The sequence below is a fragment of the Vombatus ursinus genome, unplaced genomic scaffold (assembly GCF_900497805.2).
Source record: "Vombatus ursinus unplaced genomic scaffold, bare-nosed wombat genome assembly UNPS02014830.1, whole genome shotgun sequence".
NCBI lineage: Eukaryota > Metazoa > Chordata > Mammalia > Diprotodontia > Vombatidae > Vombatus > Vombatus ursinus.
The window spans coordinates 28953302-28972754 of NW_020954608.1; the positions used below are offsets into that span (position 1 = coordinate 28953302).

The 19453-nt window shown below is 39.2% G+C and overlaps 1 protein-coding gene across 1 annotated transcript in view; it reads right to left on the reverse strand.

Moving 5' to 3' along the window:
- MCM10 (minichromosome maintenance 10 replication initiation factor) overlaps positions 1–19453 on the reverse strand; it is a 48581-nt gene that overhangs the window by 1757 nt on the left and 27371 nt on the right. Inside the window, exons 13-19 of the mRNA XM_027838515.1 lie at positions 18484–18601; positions 17291–17519; positions 8850–8982; positions 7120–7238; positions 5709–5822; positions 3555–3700; positions 12–54 (exon numbers count right to left, since the gene is read on the reverse strand). Coding sequence (XP_027694316.1) covers positions 12–54; positions 3555–3700; positions 5709–5822; positions 7120–7238; positions 8850–8982; positions 17291–17519; positions 18484–18601 — 902 coding nt within the window. The remainder of the gene's footprint in view (positions 1–11; positions 55–3554; positions 3701–5708; positions 5823–7119; positions 7239–8849; positions 8983–17290; positions 17520–18483; positions 18602–19453) is intronic.

Genomic DNA, 19453 nt, shown 5'->3' on the forward strand with positions numbered 1-19453 from the left:
ATGTTACTTACTTTTAGCATTCTATCCCTTTCCCATTTGAAGAGGCCACAATTACTGAAATAAAAGAGAAGTCTGAATTATTAAGTATGATACATGCCTACACTCTTAAAATGTTAACAATTATAGAATTTAGGGGTTTGGAAGGGACTTGGGTAGATGGAGAGGCCAACCCACACCTAAAAAAGAATTCACACTGCAACACACCCGACAAATGATCAGCTGACCCTTGCGTAGAGACCTCAAGGGAAGGGGCACCCACCACCACCACGGCCGACCATGCCACGTTGGGAAAGCTCTGAATGTTAGGAAGTGGTCCCTTCACTTCTATCGTTGTTCCTAGTCCTCTCCTGTGGGGTCTTCACAAGACAGCTCTTGAAATACTTTGTGAAGACAGTGATCATGTTCCATTAAATCTTTTCTATGTCTGGCTAACCACCCACAATTCCTTCAGCTAGTCTTTATGTAACATGGACTTGAGGTCCTTCATCATAAATTGACTTTTTTCAGACACTCTTCCGCTTATCAATACCCTCTCTATAGCGTAGCACCCAGAACTGAACATACTGCTTCAGATGTGGTGTGACTAGAGAGAGAACAACAGGACGGTCACTTTCTTATCCTCCTCCTAAGTCCCAGATCACATTAGCTTTTTTGCTTGCTATCACACTAATATTAATTAATCTTGCAGCTCACCAAAATATTCTGTATCTTTTTCAGACAACCTGCTTATGGTTAAACCATATCTTCTCTATCTTGTATTTATGAAATTAATCTACTGAAATGAAGTGTAAGACTTTAAATATTTTTCCTATTAACATTTCATCATATTCTACTCCGCTTCCTGCCAGGTTTGTGCCACTGGCAAATGTGATGACTATGCCACCTGTACCTTAATCCAGCACAGAGCCAAGTATAGAACCCTGGAGCACTCTACTGGAAACTTCCTTTCAAGCTGACACAGAATCATTAATGACTTTACATTTAGCCATGTAGCCAGTTCCAAATCCACCTCACTGTACTATCATTTAGCCCAGAGGTGCCAAACATTCGGCCCATACCTTACAGCTTACACTACTCTGAGTATAGCCAGAATCAGATTTAACAAAATAGAGTAGAACATACATAATGTTAATAAGTGAATTTCTAAGTCAATATGTGGCCTGCAGGGACCCTCACACACAGTTTAGTGGCCTCCAGTTCAATTTGGGCTTAACACCAGGAATCCAGCCCATATCCCACCATTTCTCTATAACATTTGGCCAAAATCTAGGGAAAACCATACATACAGTATTATTCTGATCTACCAATTTAGGAACCTTGTCAAAAACGGAAATAAGGTCAGTCTGGCAAGACCTTTCTGCATGAAGCCATGATAGTATTTTGTGAGCACCCCCTTTTCCCCTAGATATTCACTAACCATTTACTTGATAATAAATTCTGCTGACATCTTTCCAAAGGAAGGGCTTATCAGTTCTAACATGTCTGCCAATTATTATGAAATCCAAGGTGAAGGTCACTCTATAAATTCAAATAAAAGGAGCTTTCTAATGATCTGTGGAATGGTCTTCAACTTTTTAGGAGTCACATACTCTACAAGCAGATTCTCAAATCATAATTAGGTTCTTGCCAGGTCCTAATAAGTAAGTACTTGATTTTTTTGATGGATTGATATTGGGCTGAAGTTCAATGTCAGGATCATACTGACATACACTGTGTACCTGGGCAAGATGATGACTTTAATAAGAGCGAGAAAGGGAAAGGATAAATCTGACTTTTAGGTCTAGATCAGGGTTGGGGAATCTGTAGCCTTAAGGCCACATGAAGTTTTCTAGGCCCTTAAGTGCGGCCTTTTGGCTGAATCCAAATTAGGCTGCACTTAAGGACCTAAAAGTCTATATGTGGCCTTAAGGCTGAAGGTTCCCCACCTGTGGTCTAGATAATGAGATGTCTTTTTCTCTATTTTCTTTCAGCTCAAAAAACTGTTTGTAGGGGCTGAGGACCAAGCATATCCCTCTGCTCTGTTTGTTGTTTTTCTTTTAGCTAGGCAATGGGGTTAAGTGACTTGCACAGGGTCACACAGCTAGTAAGTATTGTGTGTCAGAAGCCAGATTTGAACTCTGGTCCTCCTGAATCCAGGGCAGGTGCTCTATCCACTGCACCACCTAGCTGCCCCTATTCCTCTGCTCTGTAACTCAAAACAATCAGCGCCAGGCAGATTTCTGAGCAGTTGTTCCATGAATTCTCTCCAGCAGAGAGGTCATGACACAACCATAGATGAAGGATAGGGAAGTGGTAGAACATAACGAAATGTTGATTTCTTTACCAGACCTGATTGTTCGTGTCTTACAAGGCAAGACTTGAGCACAAAAGAGTTGAGTGTCCTTGATGCTAGTCCCTTCCTTGAGATTCTAATTAATCCTGCCCATATTTAGTTTGTACATGTTGTCTCCCTCATTAGAAGGTGGGCTCCTGGAGGGCAGGGAACGTCTTTGGTTTTTCTTTGCATCCCCACCACTGAGCACAGCGCTTGGAATACAATAAGCACTTAATAAATACTTGTTGACTTGCCAAGAAACTATTGGTCACAAAGGCCAGGAAAAGCCAGATTCCAATTTCCTTCTGAGCTTTACAGTTATTCCCTATTTCTAATCTTTGAAACAGGCAGGATAATAAGCTCTTTACAGGGGGAAAAAATGGATGCTATTGCCAGCATCTACTTCTTTGAGACCCAGCTTCTCCTCTATCAGCCTCAGGGTCAAAAGTACACAAGCAAACAAGCCCAAAGGCAGGAGTGGAGAGGTGACCATCTCTGGAGTCAAGGAACTTGGGTTTAAATCCCTCCTCTCACACCCATTATCATCATGATCTGGAGCCAGTCCATTAAACTCCCTGGGCCTCAATTTGTACATCTGTAAAATAAGTAGGTTTGGACTCCACGTGTTCTGAGGTCCACTTCCAGCTCTAAATCTATGATCTGAAGGCCACATCTTCCATTCTCTTCTGAAAATGATAGCACCCCCTGGCAGCAAACATGTCCAGGTGCTCTTGCGTTTGAGTGTTTTAGGTGCTGCTTTTTCTCAGTATAGAGAAATTATTATTAGCTGGTATTATAATTTCACATTAAAAAACAAACAAAAAAGCTTCCTTGCCATAGTTTTCAGAAATCATTTTGGGGGAGTGGAGATCAGCTAGCAATACAGGACCCTTATCTTAAGCATTTTGTTCAGCCATCTATACATCTAAAAACTAATTCCAAAATTTTCACTTTCAGGAAAAAGAGGTCTAAAATATTCTTTACACCACCAAGTTTCCCCTGTATCACTGCTGACCTTTCCAACTTTAGTTTCAGTCCCAAGCATTAGCAGAAGCTCCAATTTTATAATTGGCACCCCCCCCCCCCCGCCAAAACACTATAAGAAAAGCAAATAGAGACTGAAAAGTTATTCCTCACACAATGTCTCTGACCGTATCTATGTAACATTATGGAACAAAATGGAATTAAGAGTCATAATGCTGATAAGATATAAAAGTAAGGACCCAGGCAAACCCCATACCTGCAGTGCTTCTGAGGTAGCCTGTCAAGAGATATGGTTCTATTTCCACAGGGACACCTGAAAAACCGCTTCACACCATCATGCCAGTGGTAGTCATGGTTCTCACTGACACAGGTCTCCAAGAGCTTGAAATGGGTATAGTTGCACTACACAAAATCAACATGGCATTGTTAAACCAAGGGCTTTAAAACAACAATAATAGCTACACACACACACACACACACACACACGGTATAACAATAGCTACATACCTCTTAGTATAAAGTACATATAATAAAATAAAATATAAAAATAACGTAGTTTTTTATATATGTACATAGTACATTTAGTATAGCAGTAGCATATAAAGCTACACATCTATCTCTATCTGGAGAGTGTTTTAAGGTTTGCAAATCATTTTACATATGTTAATGTATTTTATCCTCACAACTATCACACAAAAGAATTCTGAAATTTGTTGTGCTTGGTCTCAGATATTAGCTATAGAGAAGCAGATTCAGGCCTCTCTCTATATAAATTACAACCTAACAGTTTGCTCTATCTTAGGAGACAACGGTTTATTGAAGAGGAGATTTTTGTTCAGGTTCAAGTTGGATGAGATGGCTTCTGACAACTGGTCCACTAAAATCCCCACAGTGTTTTTTTGAATCTAAACATGGGACTTTACATTTATTCCTAATGGTTGCAACTATCCTGAAACTTTTTCAATTACAACTAATCCCTGAGAGCTCTTCTTTTTGTCATGCCTGGCCCAAGTTCTTCAATTTCATGAAGACAAACAGAAATGTTAAGTATGCAAGATTTAGTGATGGCTATTACAGAAACTAAAGGCAGCTAGGTGGTGTAGAAGATGAGCACTGGGCCTGGAGCCAGTAAGATCTGAATTCAAATGTGTCCTCAGACACTTCCCAGCTGTGTGACCCTAACCTCCTCACATGGTTTTCTAAATTCAAGTGAGATAAAAGGGTAGCCATAGCATTCACATACCACAGAAGGAGAACTAGAGATAGAATATCATCATGCTACTAAGGTAAGCTGCTAAACTTTTATATTCTTTCCTACTAGATTTCTACCTCTGCCCTGTTGGAGTAGTTATGTTCCATTATCTGTTCTCCAGGATCATCAATGGTTTTTCAATTAGTGGGATTTCCTTTTAATGATCTTTTCATTTACACTGATATAAACAATGGGTCCACTGTCCTCTTGGTTCTGCTCATTTTGAACTGCATCAATTCATATAAATCTTCCTATGTCTCCAAACACCTTGTATTTGTCACACCTTATTATATATTATTTCATTACATTAATAGATCAGTTTTTTTTTCCAGCCATTCCCCAATAAATGGGCATGTACTATGTTCCCAATTCTTTGCCATCACAAATAATGCTGCTTTGATATGAATAGGATGGACTTTCATCTCTCTCTGACTGACTTAGGATATATACCCAGTAATGATGGAGTCAAAGGGTATGGGTAATTTCATTACTCTCTTGTATTATGAAGAATATTTGGACTACTTCACAGTTCTACTAACAATGCATTCATGAGCTTGTCTTCTCACTGTCCTCTGGAACAATGTTTCAATTTTTTGTCATTTGTGTCAATGTTGAGGTAAAACCTCAGTCATTTAAATTTGCACTTTTCTTACTTTAGTGATTTGGAGCATATTGTCAGGTAGTTATCAATAGTTTACAATTCTTTTGAAAATTTGCTCCTATCCTTTGAACACTTATTAAGTTACTCAATTTTAACTACAAAATTTTAACTACAACCACTAGAGCAATACAGGTTGAATAAAAGGTATTAGAAAGTGTTGGGTGCAGGTGACAAATGCCAAATTGTCCTGGAATGTTCCACCATTGTGTTAACAGCAGAGGAGTTCATCTAAGGTGAAATGAAATGATGAATTTTATTTCTTCCAAAATTGTAGTGGGAATAGGGAAAGAAAAAATTTTACCTTTGCTATAAATTATGAAAAAAAAAACTTACTCAGGGTGACTGCAAAATGGAATTCTTAGCTTTCCATGAGTGCTTTGCTTTCAAGACCAATGAAACCAGACACACCCAAAAGAATTTTGCTGAGGCTCCACACTTTAGGAGCTATTCAGTATCTTATAGATTGAGTCCCCAGGAAACTTTCTTCCTTCACTCACCGTTTTGCATGTTACCACTCGGCATTTCATTTCCCTAATACTTTTCATTTTTTCTTCCATTTGTTCTTTTTTCACCAGCGGTTCAAAATAGCGTTCCTGTAGGTCTGCCTCGGCCTGAAAAAGCAGAGTTGAAAGGGGTCAAGCATCTGACAAAAGTAATAACAACTTAGGATGTACTACAAGTGCTCTGAAAACATTCTGAACATCAAGTTGACACTGGACAATCCCTTTGAAAAATGTACCCAAAGTTTAAACAACATGGCCTAAATCTCACAACATCCTGCATCCAAATGATTCAAAAAAATTTTTTTTGGGGGGTGGGATGGGGAATAAATTTCAGAATGGGAGGAAGCATAGAGGAATGGGTGATATATCCTACTCCAGTCAATACTAAACAATAAAGTGTCTCAGGAAGAGAGAATACAGGAGGAGTGAGGTGGCAAGTGGAGGGATCGAAGCATCAGGAAAAAAAGAGAGAAAGGTCAGTTCACTGGTGGAAGGGGCGGGGGGGTGTCCCAATGAAGAACACGCCCATGGGAATAATCCATAAGGGGAGAGGGGAACCCTACAATGGATCTCATCTGTAGGGATTTGGTGCTCAAAGGGACCACTACCTCTGAGAGTGTGTGGGCCTCCACGGACAGCATACTGCCAGGAGGAGAAAATAGCTATTAAATCCCTCCCAAGTCTTCTTTCTCCAGGCTAAATATTCCCAGTTTCTTCAAATGATCCTCTTATGATATGAACTTGAGCTCCTTCACCAAACTGGTTGCCCTCCTATGCTCCACACACTCCCTACCTCTGACCAGGGTAGAGTACGGCTGTAGTGCCAAATCCTCCTTATTTCTTGAAGCTATACCTCTCTTAATGCATCCCAAGATTCCATTAACCCTTTTGGCTGCTAAATCATACCACTGTCTCCTGCTGATCTTATAGCATACCAAAACTCCCATTTCATTACATTAGATTCAGCCCAGTGAGCTAGCCTGTCAAGATTTTTTTGTATCCTGTCACCCAGTATATAAGCCCGGTAATTTGTTGATTGTTGGAAAAATATCTTACATGAATGACAGTAGTGGAGTAAGTGCTAACTGAAGCCTAAAAGCTGTTTTTCTCAGCCCCCTCTCTTCACTAGCTTGCCACTGTCACTGAAGAAAGGGGTTGCACTGGACTGATGGTTGTTGTTTTGTTTAATGGATTGCCTTGGTAAATAATTTCCTTATATAGTAGCCAATTAAATTCCATACTAGGTACTAGGTGGTATTGAGTAGCAGGGTGGTAAGTGCCTTAAAAGTCAATATCCCACAAGTTCCTGTTTGCTGAAGGCAAGTAAAGGTATGCAGAGTCCTGGGGCTCTGGCCCTTTAATCCGTGGTGAGTCAAAATGGTCACATTTGGTGCCAGGCTTTTACCTCCTTCAGCATCTCAGTGTGCTTTGATCTAGCTTTGAGAATTTTCTGGAACTCCTCAGACTCCAGATAGGTCAGCTGCTCTCGATGCTTCTTTTGCGCAGGTTCTAGGTCATCTTCAGCTACAGCAGAGAGAAAAACATAACTTTACAGTGTCTGGTTTTACAGTGCTATTTCAGGGCCTGTTTCTTAATCATCCTGCCATACCTCACTTCTCTGAAATCTCCTCCCACTGCCTATGCATTCCCTGGGTGAATCACTAACTGCTTTGAGCATCAATCTGCTCACTTGCAAAATGGGGATGATGATACCTACACTCTTTGCCTCCCAGGGCAGTAAACTGTAGTATGCTACATAAACAATTATGTAATTACACTAAAACCATTCTACTATTAAGGTCAAACCTGACTTGGAAAACAGTGGGCAGGGGAAATAGGACTGCAGCAAGCAGAACCTGGGTTCTGCTCCTGACTTTACATTCCCAAAATTGTTTGACCATGGACATGTCACTTTGTGTCCCTAAGATTTCGTTTTTCCATCTATAATAATTCTTTTTACTCCCTACCTCACAAGACTGTCGGTGTGAAGAAAGTGCCTTATAAATCTTTAAGGGTTATAGAAAGGAAAATTAGTAAGTTAATAAGACCACTGGTCTTAAGCTTCTGAAACATTATAGTAATATAAAATACCAGTTACAATTTTAAAAACCATCAACAAGCATTTATTAAAAGTCAACCAGGTGCCAGGCACTAGAGCTACAAAGATAAAAATAACAGAAACCCTACCTTCCAGGATCTTACATATTACTCAGTAGATTAAAAAAAAAATCTACAAAATAAATACAAGATAACTTTTGGGGGGAGGCATTAGGAGTTAGGGGGAATGAGGAAAGACCTAATATAGAAGACAGCCATAGAGCTGAGCTTGGAAGAAATCTAGGGATTCTGACAGGTGGAGGTAAGAAAGGAGTGCAGTCCAGGCAAGGAAAACAGTATGAGTGAAGGCACCAAGATGGGAAATAAAATGGTATTTGTAAAGAACAGGAAGAAGCTGTGGTCCCATGGAAAGAGCACACTGACTCGAGAGTCAGAGGGACCTGAGTTCAAATCTTACTCCTTTCCTTACTGTCACTTATGCCTGTGACTTTGGGCAAGTCACCTAGTGAACTTCTCTGGGTCTTTGTTTCCAGGGTAAAACAAGGCAGTTGGACTATATGGTCTCTGACGTCTTTTTCAGTTCTAATTCCATGACCCTGTGAAATCCCTCTTGCCCCAGACAATTACTCTGAATGCTGATTTATGGTAGTAAAGGGTTGATGTTCCTTTGTACAAGGTTCACATTAAACAACCCAGCTCAGTTTAGAATTCTGGCAGAAAAATGGAGTCACAGGTTGCATCTATCTCTCTGAGAGGCCATTGGATTAATATTTAAAATACATAATATGTATCACTGTTAGTTTATGTAAATTTAGGCATAAAAATGCATCAGTACAATGATAGGAGAAATTCAATTCTTCTTACAGAAAAAAAGGTTAATGGAAGATTCCAATTAAAAATGTATTCTAGGAAGAACTTTGGACTAGTTCTATTACACAACCAGAGTAAATAAGAGAGCAGGGGTGGCTGTTGATCAATCCACTAAGGAAAATTTCCAGAACTATCCTACTTTAGAAAAGCATTCATTTTCTTTGGCCCACTTTTCTTTAACCTCTATGCAATTTCTATTTACTCTACCTGGTGATGATGAGGTGCTTTTCTCTACACGCTCTGTTACACTCTGAAGGTCACATTGCTTCCGTTTAATACAGTTCGGATCTGCTTTTGTAAGGACCTGGCCTTTGGCTCTCAACTTGGCAATAGCTGTCAACTAGAAAAAGGAGAGAGGGCATAAAAACCAAAACAAACAAACAAACAAATGCCAGTAAGCAGATTACGCCTCTCCACTGTATGGTCATTTTAGGAAGGAGAAAATGTTGGTGACTTCTGGGAGTAGAAAACAATAATTCCTTGATCAACTGAATCTGTTATACAGAGAGACACTTTTGTTTCAAACTTCATTTAAACATCATTCCAGAATATTTGCATTCATTTCCCCACATTTCTAAGCACATTTGAAGCTAAAAGAATGCTTCTTTGATGAAAGCAGACCTATCTTGTAGTATCGCAGGGTCATTATTCCGAATGTCACAGGAAATCACAGATACAGTCTTAGATATAGCCTTAATCTTCTTTCTGCCATGGAGCCCTTTTGGCTGTCTAATGAAGGCTACAGATTGTTTTTAAATGCATAAAATGAAATACACAGGATTACAAAGGAAATCAACTATATTGAAATATAGTTGTCAAAAAAAAAAAAAGAAAAAACAATTCACAGGTCTCAGGTTAAGAACTCTTTCTCTGAGAGGCAGAGGACATTTGGCTGAATGTGTACTGACCCTTTTCTCCTAATACTGGAATTCTTATTTACCTATATTAGTTTTGCTAAATATAAGTAATGCTTCTAATTTGAGTTTGTTTTCTTGTGATTTGAACCTTTCTCCTAAAAGCAGAGCACAGCACAGAAAAAAAAAATTTGTGAATGAAGGTTTTGTTAGTAGAGGGTTTTATTACACCTTCGTAATTCTTGCCCTTTTCTACCCACTCATTTCATTTGAGAATTAAATCAGGAAAAATGTTTCCCCTCCACAATTCACTCTTGCCTACTTGTTTTTCTGATTTGATAACAATCTATACTATGAATGGAGGTTTCCCTAAGTAAAAAACGTGTTTTGATTTGTTATCAGAGACAACAAAGATTACGTTAAGGGACTAACGAACTATTTACTCAACAGGTGAGATTGATAGGAGAGCTAGTCAACACCCACTTCTCCATCTTCATCCAACTTTCCCTGGCTTCAGATTATCCATAGGTTAGGATGCAGAGCATCTAATGAATCCCAAATTTCAGAGGTGGAAAAGATCTCATCTGGCCCAACTGGACAAGAATCCATTCTATAATATGCTCACAAGTATCCAGCCTTTTCTTTTAGACTTTTAGTAAGGAACAACCTACTTTGTTTACAGTATTCTAGTTGTGGTCTAACCAAGACAAGAGAACATCTATCTCCCTTAGTCTTGGACGCTATGCCTCTCTTTCTGTCACCTCAGATGGCACTGGCTTTCCTGGCTGCCATGTCATACTGCTGACTGATACTGAACCTGCAGTCTGTTAAAGTCCCCATATCTTTCAGATGATGTACTGTTTAGTAATGTAAGTGATACAAAAAATAAAAGATAGCAATAAAAATTTATTAAAGAAAAATCAAAAGCAGAGATGAGATCGGTATGGGGAATATAAAGTAGGGCAATATGGCTGGAAAATAGAATATGTGAAGAGAAATAATATGTAATCAGACTGAAAAGACAGGTTAGAGCCAGCCGGTGAAGGGGTTTAAATGGTAAACAAGAGTTTCCTTTTTGAGCTAGAGGAAAGAAGGAATAACAAGAGATTTTTAGATGGTCAGACATGTGCTTTAGGAAAATCAATTTTGTAGCTATGTAGGAGATAGAAGGGAGAAGCTGGATACAATAACAATAAGTATGCAATAAATAGTGCCCCATCCAAATGTCTGTTTAAAGCATTAAGCCACGGACCTCAATTAAGTCCCAAAGTCATGCCCCAATTTGTTGGGTTGTCCTGCTTTGGATAACCTGCTAGGTTAGAGATTAAATGAGATATATATTGGCTCTTATTTGGTCACCTCAGGCAGAACATCACATCTGGGTATAGGGCTTAGCAACCATGACAAAACACCAGTAAAAAAGAAACCATGAGAAATATTTAGTGTGTTAGTATATGCATGCATGCACACATGGGTACATGTAAAGCATACCAGTCACAAAATGGCATCTCTCTTCTCAACACTGGCCCCAATTTGTAAAGTAACCTCCCAAAGCCCTGGATGCATCCTTGCCATTGATATTGCAACAGAGGCAGTGCCAACATATGTATATGGCCACAAGGACCACAACCCATGGTAGCAGTGTCATGCTATGGCCTGGGAGTCAGGAAACTGACTCTCAGAGTTAGAAAGGACCTTAGAGGCTACCTAGTACAAAATATATTTGAGCAAGACTCCCCATTATCTAGCCTTTGTCCAAAGAGGTAGCCCATCCAACTTTAGGGAGCTCCAATTGCTGGCATGTTTTTTCTTCCACTCAAGACTTTCAGGTCAATTCTCTGAGGACACACAGAACAATTCTGATCCCTCATCCATACAGGAGCATTTCTGTTAACATGTATTCCTTAAGTCTTCACTTCTCCATGATAAAGATCCTCAATTCTTTCTCCTGACCCTCACTTGGCATATTTTGAGGCTCTTCATTCTTCCTGGCAGAGCCGGACGTTATCCATCCATTAGTTCAGCCTATGGGGGCTGTATCACACTATCAACTTCTATTGAGCCTATGACCCACTAGACCCCTGGATTTATAAAGGTGAACTGTTCAGATTCACCCTTCACTTCATGCTTAGGAAGGTAATTTGAACAGTTATGAGACTTTACATCTGTTCCTATTAACTTTCATCTTAGTAATTTTGGACCATTATTCCAGCCCTGCCAAGCAAGATATTCTTGGATTCTAACTTTATAATCCAACATATTTGCAATTCTTCCAAGGTCTGTATCATCTGCAAATGTGAGTGTGCTATATATGCCTTTAACTAAGTCACTGATAAAAATGTTAAATATCACAAAGCCAGGGATACATGGCTGGAAATTTTTCACTAGAAGCCTAAGAAAATATCAAAACAGTAATGACTTGTCTTGAGATGTAGCTATTCAAGTAGTTCCTAATCTACCCAATTATTCTATTCTATGGCCCATATCTTTCAGTCTTTTCCACGAATACCACGGGAGACTTTATCAAATGCTCTATTAAAAACTAGGTAAACCAAATTTACAACATGCCTATGATCTACCAGTTTATTACCCCGGTGAAACATAGGAGACTAGTCTGATACAACCCATTCCTTTTTTTTTTTTTTTGTTAGGCAATGGGGTTAAGTGACTTGCCCAGGGTCACACAGCAAGTCAGTGTTATGTGTCTGAGGCCAGCTTTGAATTCAGGTCCTCCTGAATCCAGGGCCGGTGCTCTATCCACTGTGCCACCTAGCTGCCCCAGGTACAACCCATTCTTGATGAAGCTATGCTGACTTTTTGTAATTTTTTTTCCCCTAAGTGTTCATTAACTATCCCTTAATGATATGTTCTAGAATTTTGCCAGGAATTAAAATCAAGCTCACTGGCTTACAGTTTGTAGACTCCGTTCTGTTCCCTTTTTTGAAATAACAGATACTTACCCTTTACCAATCTTGGTTATTTCCTGTTTTGTTTTTCTGTTAATCCTCTTTCAAAGATACCTGATGGTGGTTCATATCCCTCAGCTCTTTCAATGCTCTAAAATGTAATTTATGGGTTCATAGATTTAGAGCTCAAAGGCACCTGAGAAGCTATTCAGTCCAACCTCATTTTATACATGAAGAAACTAATGCCCACAGGATTTGTCAAAGGTGAGAGTAGTAAGGTAAGAGGTAGAGGTAAGATTTTAATCCAATGCCTTTAACTCTGAATCCATTACTCTTTCCACTGTACTGGTTCAGGTCGTGTTGATTGATGTGATGGAGGATGACGGAGTTTTTCCATTCCCCAACAACTCTCAAAAAACTCCCATAGGGGAATTCTCACCAGAAGCAAAGTAAATGGGGCAGCTAGGTGGTGCAGTGGATAAAGCACCAGCCCTGGAGTCAGGAGGACCCACGTTCAAATTCTGCCTCAGACACATAACACTCACTAGCTGTGTGACTCTGAGCAAGTCACTTAACCCCAATTGCCCTCACCAAAAAAACAAAAAAACAAAAACCAAAAAAAAACCCAAACAAACAGATGTAATTATAGGTGTCTCCATAGGACTAAAAGGAAGAAGCCCTGAAAGGCAACAGCCTTATGAATTAACAGTGCAGAACATTAGCATCTAGCATTTACCCAGCACCCTACGTTTGGTAGGGTACCCTACTTGACTCTCCAGCTTGTGCTTTGGGATCCACTCTGTGGATGCTGGTCTGCTGTGAAGACTCTGTCAGCACATATAGAGAGAGGTGTTGGGGGAGGAAATCATGCTCCGTCTGGGTTGGTTCCTAGGTTAGAGAACCCCAAGGAAGCAGAAACTCGGCCAGTACATGTGAAGAGATGGGCGGGGTATGGGAGTTCGGTGTTAGGGGGATGAAATCATGCTCTGACTGGTTTGGTTCCTAGGTTAGGGAACTCCAAGGAAGCAGAAACACCTGCTCCTTGTTCTCCCAAGTCTGAAAAAAGCTACAGGTAGTGACTCAGCCTACTGAGAGAACTAAAGAATGCAAGGAACTTGGTCAGGGTGCCAGGTACGCCTAGGAGAGGGAACCAGCATCCAGCCGGAGCCAGTTCTGTCCATCCAGAAATTACCTGAGGCAGAAACCAAGACTGGTGAAATGTGAATTGCCCAAATGGGAGAAGTCTGAAACACACCATCAAAAGGGAAGGAATCAGAAAGTGAGAAACAAGGAAAATAAGGGGGAAAAGGGACTTAACATGAAGGATATTAACATCAGAAGGGAAGATGAATAATAAGACATCTTAAAAATTATAAATTTCTCTAAACAACTATTTCAAGAGAAAACCAACTGAACCAACAGCTGACAAAACACAGAACTCTGGACTTCCAAGAGAACAAGGAACCACGGCAAGATATTTCAGAATGGTTCAAAAGCCAAATCAGAACCTTGAAAGAATTTAAATGAGAATAAATGGCAGAAGTTATGACCAGCACAGAATAAATAACAAGTAGAACAGAAAAACTTGAATCCACAGTGGGAGATTTCTCTAAGAAGCAAAAGCAAGAACTTATTGGGAATATATTTATATTTATACTTATATACTTAAGGATAATCTGGAAGAAGAGGAGTAAAAAGCAAAACTGTTAAAAGAACATACTATTTCTATACAAACAAAACATATTGATCTTGAAGATATGAAACATATAGACAATTTAAGGATCAAAGGCCTGCTGAAGAACATGACAAGTCAAAAAGCCTTTATATCATAAAATAGAAATACATGAAAATGGCCCAGAACTTCTGAGTACACAACACAAAGCACCAACTGAAAGAATGCATAGATCACCTCCAGAAAAAGACTTCATGCTTCAAACTTCAAGACACAGGGAGGTTACATGTAATTATTCTAATGAGAAACAACAAATTCAGCAAGTGGCCAAGAGAAAGACCTTCAAATATAAAGGAAAGGAAATTTTAATAACAAATTCTAATGCACAAGCCAGAAGACAGAAAATGGAATAGATTAATATATTTGGAAAAGCAAAAGAGCTTAAGAGGAAACCTAAAAAGACAGCTTGCAAATCTAAGCCAAAGCACCCATGAAAAAGATCAGTGCTGGAAACGTTCTTACAAAAAGAAACAAACAGAGACATGGGCAGATTTGACTTGCAAACACCTCCAACAACAGAACTATAAAAAAAGTAAATAAATACAACACCTAAGAAAGAACAAATAACACAATAAATCATGCCATTTCTAGAGACTATTAAAGAGGGAAAAGAGACACCTATGGGTTAAAAAAAAAAATCACAACAATGGAGGGACCAGATATTTCTTTCTCAAAGTAAACAAGGAGATAAAGATTGAAGCAGAATTCAAGGAAAGGAGAAGTGACAATGGAGGAATAGGCCTGAAACATCATGAATTAAATCCAACAACCTGCCCAACAGATAAATCAATGTATTTTGTGAGAATAATTGAAGAATAGGAAGGTACATAAAAGATAGTGGGGCGGTAGAAGATAGAGAATGTTGGTGTCCCCTAATCAAGTCCAAGCTAAGCAATAAAAGGAAAATAACTCCTGTAGTCTCTCAGCAAGAAGAGGTGCTATAGGAGGATAGGTGACATGTCAAAGGAAGGATTGAAATAAGATGAAACAAAGGAGGAGATTGTGATTTAGCAGTTGATGGAGTTCCTCTAAAGAATACTCGCATGGTGGGGAGAGATATATCCTGTAATGAGAGATGGAGACTTTACCAGGGGTCTAATCTGCAGGGATTGGGTGCACAAGAAGACCACTCATGACCTCTGTGAGTGTTGTTTCTCCATGGACAACAGCATTGCGTGCCTTAGAAGAAGGGAAATCAGAGTTACAAGAGGCATATAGCATTCGGAAAGCTGCCAGAGCATGGACCCAGAGAGATTATATACAAATGAAAATTATCATGGGGAAGGCAGAGCGTAGAGTTAGACTGAACAGTTTGGGATGCTGGGAAATTTCTACCGTCGGGCAACGCTTCTATTCTCAAGGCTTCCTGCAGGAATGGATGCTTTCATGTTTTGTGGAGGCAGTTGTAATTATTCCATCTCTGATGCATAATTCTTCTTTTGTGCTTTTTAGAGATTGAGACATAACAGAAAAAGGGGAGCAGGAGCAAGCTCTACAATAGCATTAACACAGAAATTGGTTAAAAGAAGAATTCAAGCTTGGCACTTCAGAAGCTTTAATTCCATGACAAACACACAGAGATTAAAGGAATAAATAAGTATCAAGACCATGAATAAAATAATAAAAATTCAGAATGGACAGAAAAGGATTACTGAAGAAACTAAAGTAAAGAAAATCTTTTTTTTTTGTAAGAAAAAGACAGAAAACTAGAGAAAAACACAAAAGAACCCGGTGGGGAGGAAAGAAGGACAAATTTGGAATTAAGCACTTAAATGAAAGGGAAAAGATTTTTAAAAAAAAAGAGCAAAAGGGCAAGAATTAGAGAACAGAAGAAAACCGAATCAATAAGTGAAGTAAAATTCCAAAACCAGGGAAAGAGCTGACAAATGGGAGGGGCAGGGGTTGAAGTTGAGGGAAAGGGAGCCTGTGAGAATAGGGCTGCCTTCATGCAGATTAAGCAAAAATGATCTCAGGAACAAAATATTGTCTTAAAAAAGGAAGGAGAACAAAGCCTCCATTTAAATTAACTGTATGGGGCTCTGGGCTGCCTTTCAAAGTTCATTTGGGCCAGCTGACTTGAGTAGGGCAGCTGCTCTCTTTTTACTTCCTTAATTATCTTAGCATTTAACTACCTACTGTCAGTTCCGTTCTCTCCTTTCCAGCCTACAGACCAATACTCCTCGACAGGGGAAAAAAAAGGATTGAAATGTTCTGCCTTTACCACACCATCTGTTATTATACCATCCACCATGAAATGCAGACTCCTGTTTGATCTTTCCTCCAATATAACAACAAAAAATATCCCTCCCTTTTTTTTTATCCTTAGCTTTCCTCACCAACCTCAGTTAATTTCTGAGCTTTAGTTGCTCTGGGACTATTTTCATATACATGTATATATTTATAACTATTTTAGTTATCTTCCATTACCTACCTTCACTTGCTTTCATTTTTCCATGCTATGGAAGTTAAAATATATATGCTTCCTTTCTGTTAACAATCTTTTCAGGAAGTATAGTGACAGTGCATGCATGCGTGTGTGTTTTGGGGGAGTGCTGCTTAAGTTTGTTGGGATTGTTTTTTGTGTCAAAATAAAACGTACCAACAATTTTTGAAAACCAGAGGCATCGGACTAGGAGGTCTCCAGGATCCCTCTAGTTCTGCGGTCCTGTGACTCTGGGGCCTATAACTCTTTGCATGTCATTAGTCTTTCAACCTGATTACAAAATATCAAATAAGAATGATCGCAAAACATCTAAAAAACTGACTTCGCTGTTGTACTCCTATAGCATTTGATCACAATACGGGATGAAATTTAAGTCTCTTAGAATGTTAATCAAATTAAGCAATACACCTTCAAATACAACAAACCCTTGTTTCAGTTTAAGATTCTTAGGAGGCAAGCTATCTAACCCCAAAGTCTCAGTTTTCTGATCTGTAAATAGGGATAATGGTATTGGTATTAGCTCTCACAGGGTCAGTCATTGGAAAGATCAAATGAGATAATGGAGGGGAATACATTCTGTGACCATAAGGTGCTAGAGAAATGTCAACTCTTTTCCACATTTCTTCATTTCTAATCACCATCGTTACATATTTATTCAGAGCCATGGTGCAGTATTAAGGTCCACACTCAACACTTGAAATACAAGCAATTACCTTCTTAGTTTCTGCAAAAGCACTCAGCTTTGGTCCTGGTGGGGGGGAGTCATCAAAGAAGAGAATATCATCTCCTTCTGAGAATCCTCGTCCAAGCTTGGGGGTCTGTGGACTGAGGGTTCTTTTCACCTTGGGAAATTCTGCCCCTGGCCTTGAAGACTGCAAAGGGAACTTCTCTGAAGAGGAAAGTGAAGCTGGTCTTTTGACTCCAGCTGTACTTTCAAGGAATCTTTAAAGAAACATGCAAGAACAAAATAAACACATGCAAGACTATGTAAAAACAGAATGTATCCTAATAATGAAGAGTGGGAAGAATTGGAGTAATACCAACGCCCAGGTGAAAAATAAGCTGATGTCAAAGTATTTTCCTCTGTGGAATGACTAATAATTCAAATAAGCACACACAGTAGTCACCACTAGCTTCACCTTTTATTCTAGGGTGTTTAAAATCTTAATCCAATTAAGACATTTATTTTTTCATGGAATTAAGTTGCACATAGTTCACACAATTTGAATTTTTTATTTTAAAAGATCACAGTTATCATAGATTCGGACCTAGAACAGCAACAGTTAGGGTTATCTAGAACAGAGGCATCAAATATCTTGTGTCCAGCAACATTCCCTACAGTGGCTGGAACCAAAATAAAATGTAATTGGGAGATACTTACAAAATAAATGAAAATACAATACAACATAGATAACATTACATTTTAGAACTAAGTCACGATATGGCCTGCAGGGATTCTTATGTATATGGATTAGTGGCCTATGGGTTAGACTTGGCAGTCAAGAGATATAGCTTTCAGTTCCAGCCCTACTCTGGGTATGCTGGGCAAATCCCATAACCTTCTCTGTATTACAACTCCCTCCTCTCTCTGTTTAGCAGGAAGAGAGAACATATACGAAGAAATCAGGAGGTCTTCGGGAGAAAAGAACTAATAATAACTTCAACTGTGATCTCTTCCCTCAGTTTTTTCACTTACAAAATGAAGTTGCTTTGTTGAATTAACGACTAATGTATCCTATGTTATTTTACTTCAGGGCATAGGAATTGTCATTTAGACTTTAATAACTTAAAAGGCTTAAAAGCAATAAATCTACAGTCAGATCTCAAATAGCTAAACCTCACTTAGCCAGCCTAAGAATTAATGAGACACATTAATTTAATGTGGAAGAGTAACTGTTGTCATTACCGCTTCTGTATTTCTTCGGTTCTCTTTTTCCTTATTTCCAACATATGCTGTTTCTGTTGTTTCAGCAAAGCTGATGCAGGGATGGATTGGATGGGAGGACAAGGGTTCCCCAGAGTTCCTAAAACATAAACCCTCAATTAAGGTTCATCCCAAGGGTCCATCTTAGAACATACCAAAGGATAAAAGCTGATGTACCTTCAAAACATCTCTCCCCTCTGACCCCTCTCTCCACTTACATTTCTACCAGATCTATATCTAGCCCCATCTCACTCCTGGGCTTCAGATCTGAATCATTAATTGTCTATTGAACATTTCAAATGGGATGTCCTTGAGATATGTTAATAATAACGACAACAATAATGATGATAGCTAGCATTTATATTTATATGTTTATATTACATGCCATGCACTGTGCGAAGTATTCTATAAATACCACCTCATTTGATCCTCACAACAACCCTGTGGTGTAGGTACTATTATTATTCCCATTCCACAAGTAAGGAAGCTGAAGCAAATAGAAGTTAGCTGACTTGCCCAAGGTCACATAGCTATTAAGTGTCTGAGGCTACATTTGAACTCAAGTCTTCCTTATTCCAGGCCTAGTGCTCTATCTACAGCACCACCTATATTGAACTCAATATATCTGAAACTGAAGTCATTACCCTTCCTCCTAAACCACCTTCTCTTCCAGATTTCCCCATTTCTGTTGAAGGCACTGCCATCCATCCAGTGTCTCGGGTTTCTAATCTCAGTATTATTATCCTAGCTTCCTTAATCTCTCTCACGCTACATAGTCAATAATTTGCCAAATCTTGCTATTTCTTCCTTCGTGCATCTGATCCCTTTTCTCCTCTCATAGCCGCCACCTTAAGCCCTCATAATTTTTCACCTAGAATATTGTAGCAGCTTCCTGACTGGTCTCATTGCCTCAAGGAGCCACCACTCTAATGTGGCCCACACGCTATGGCCA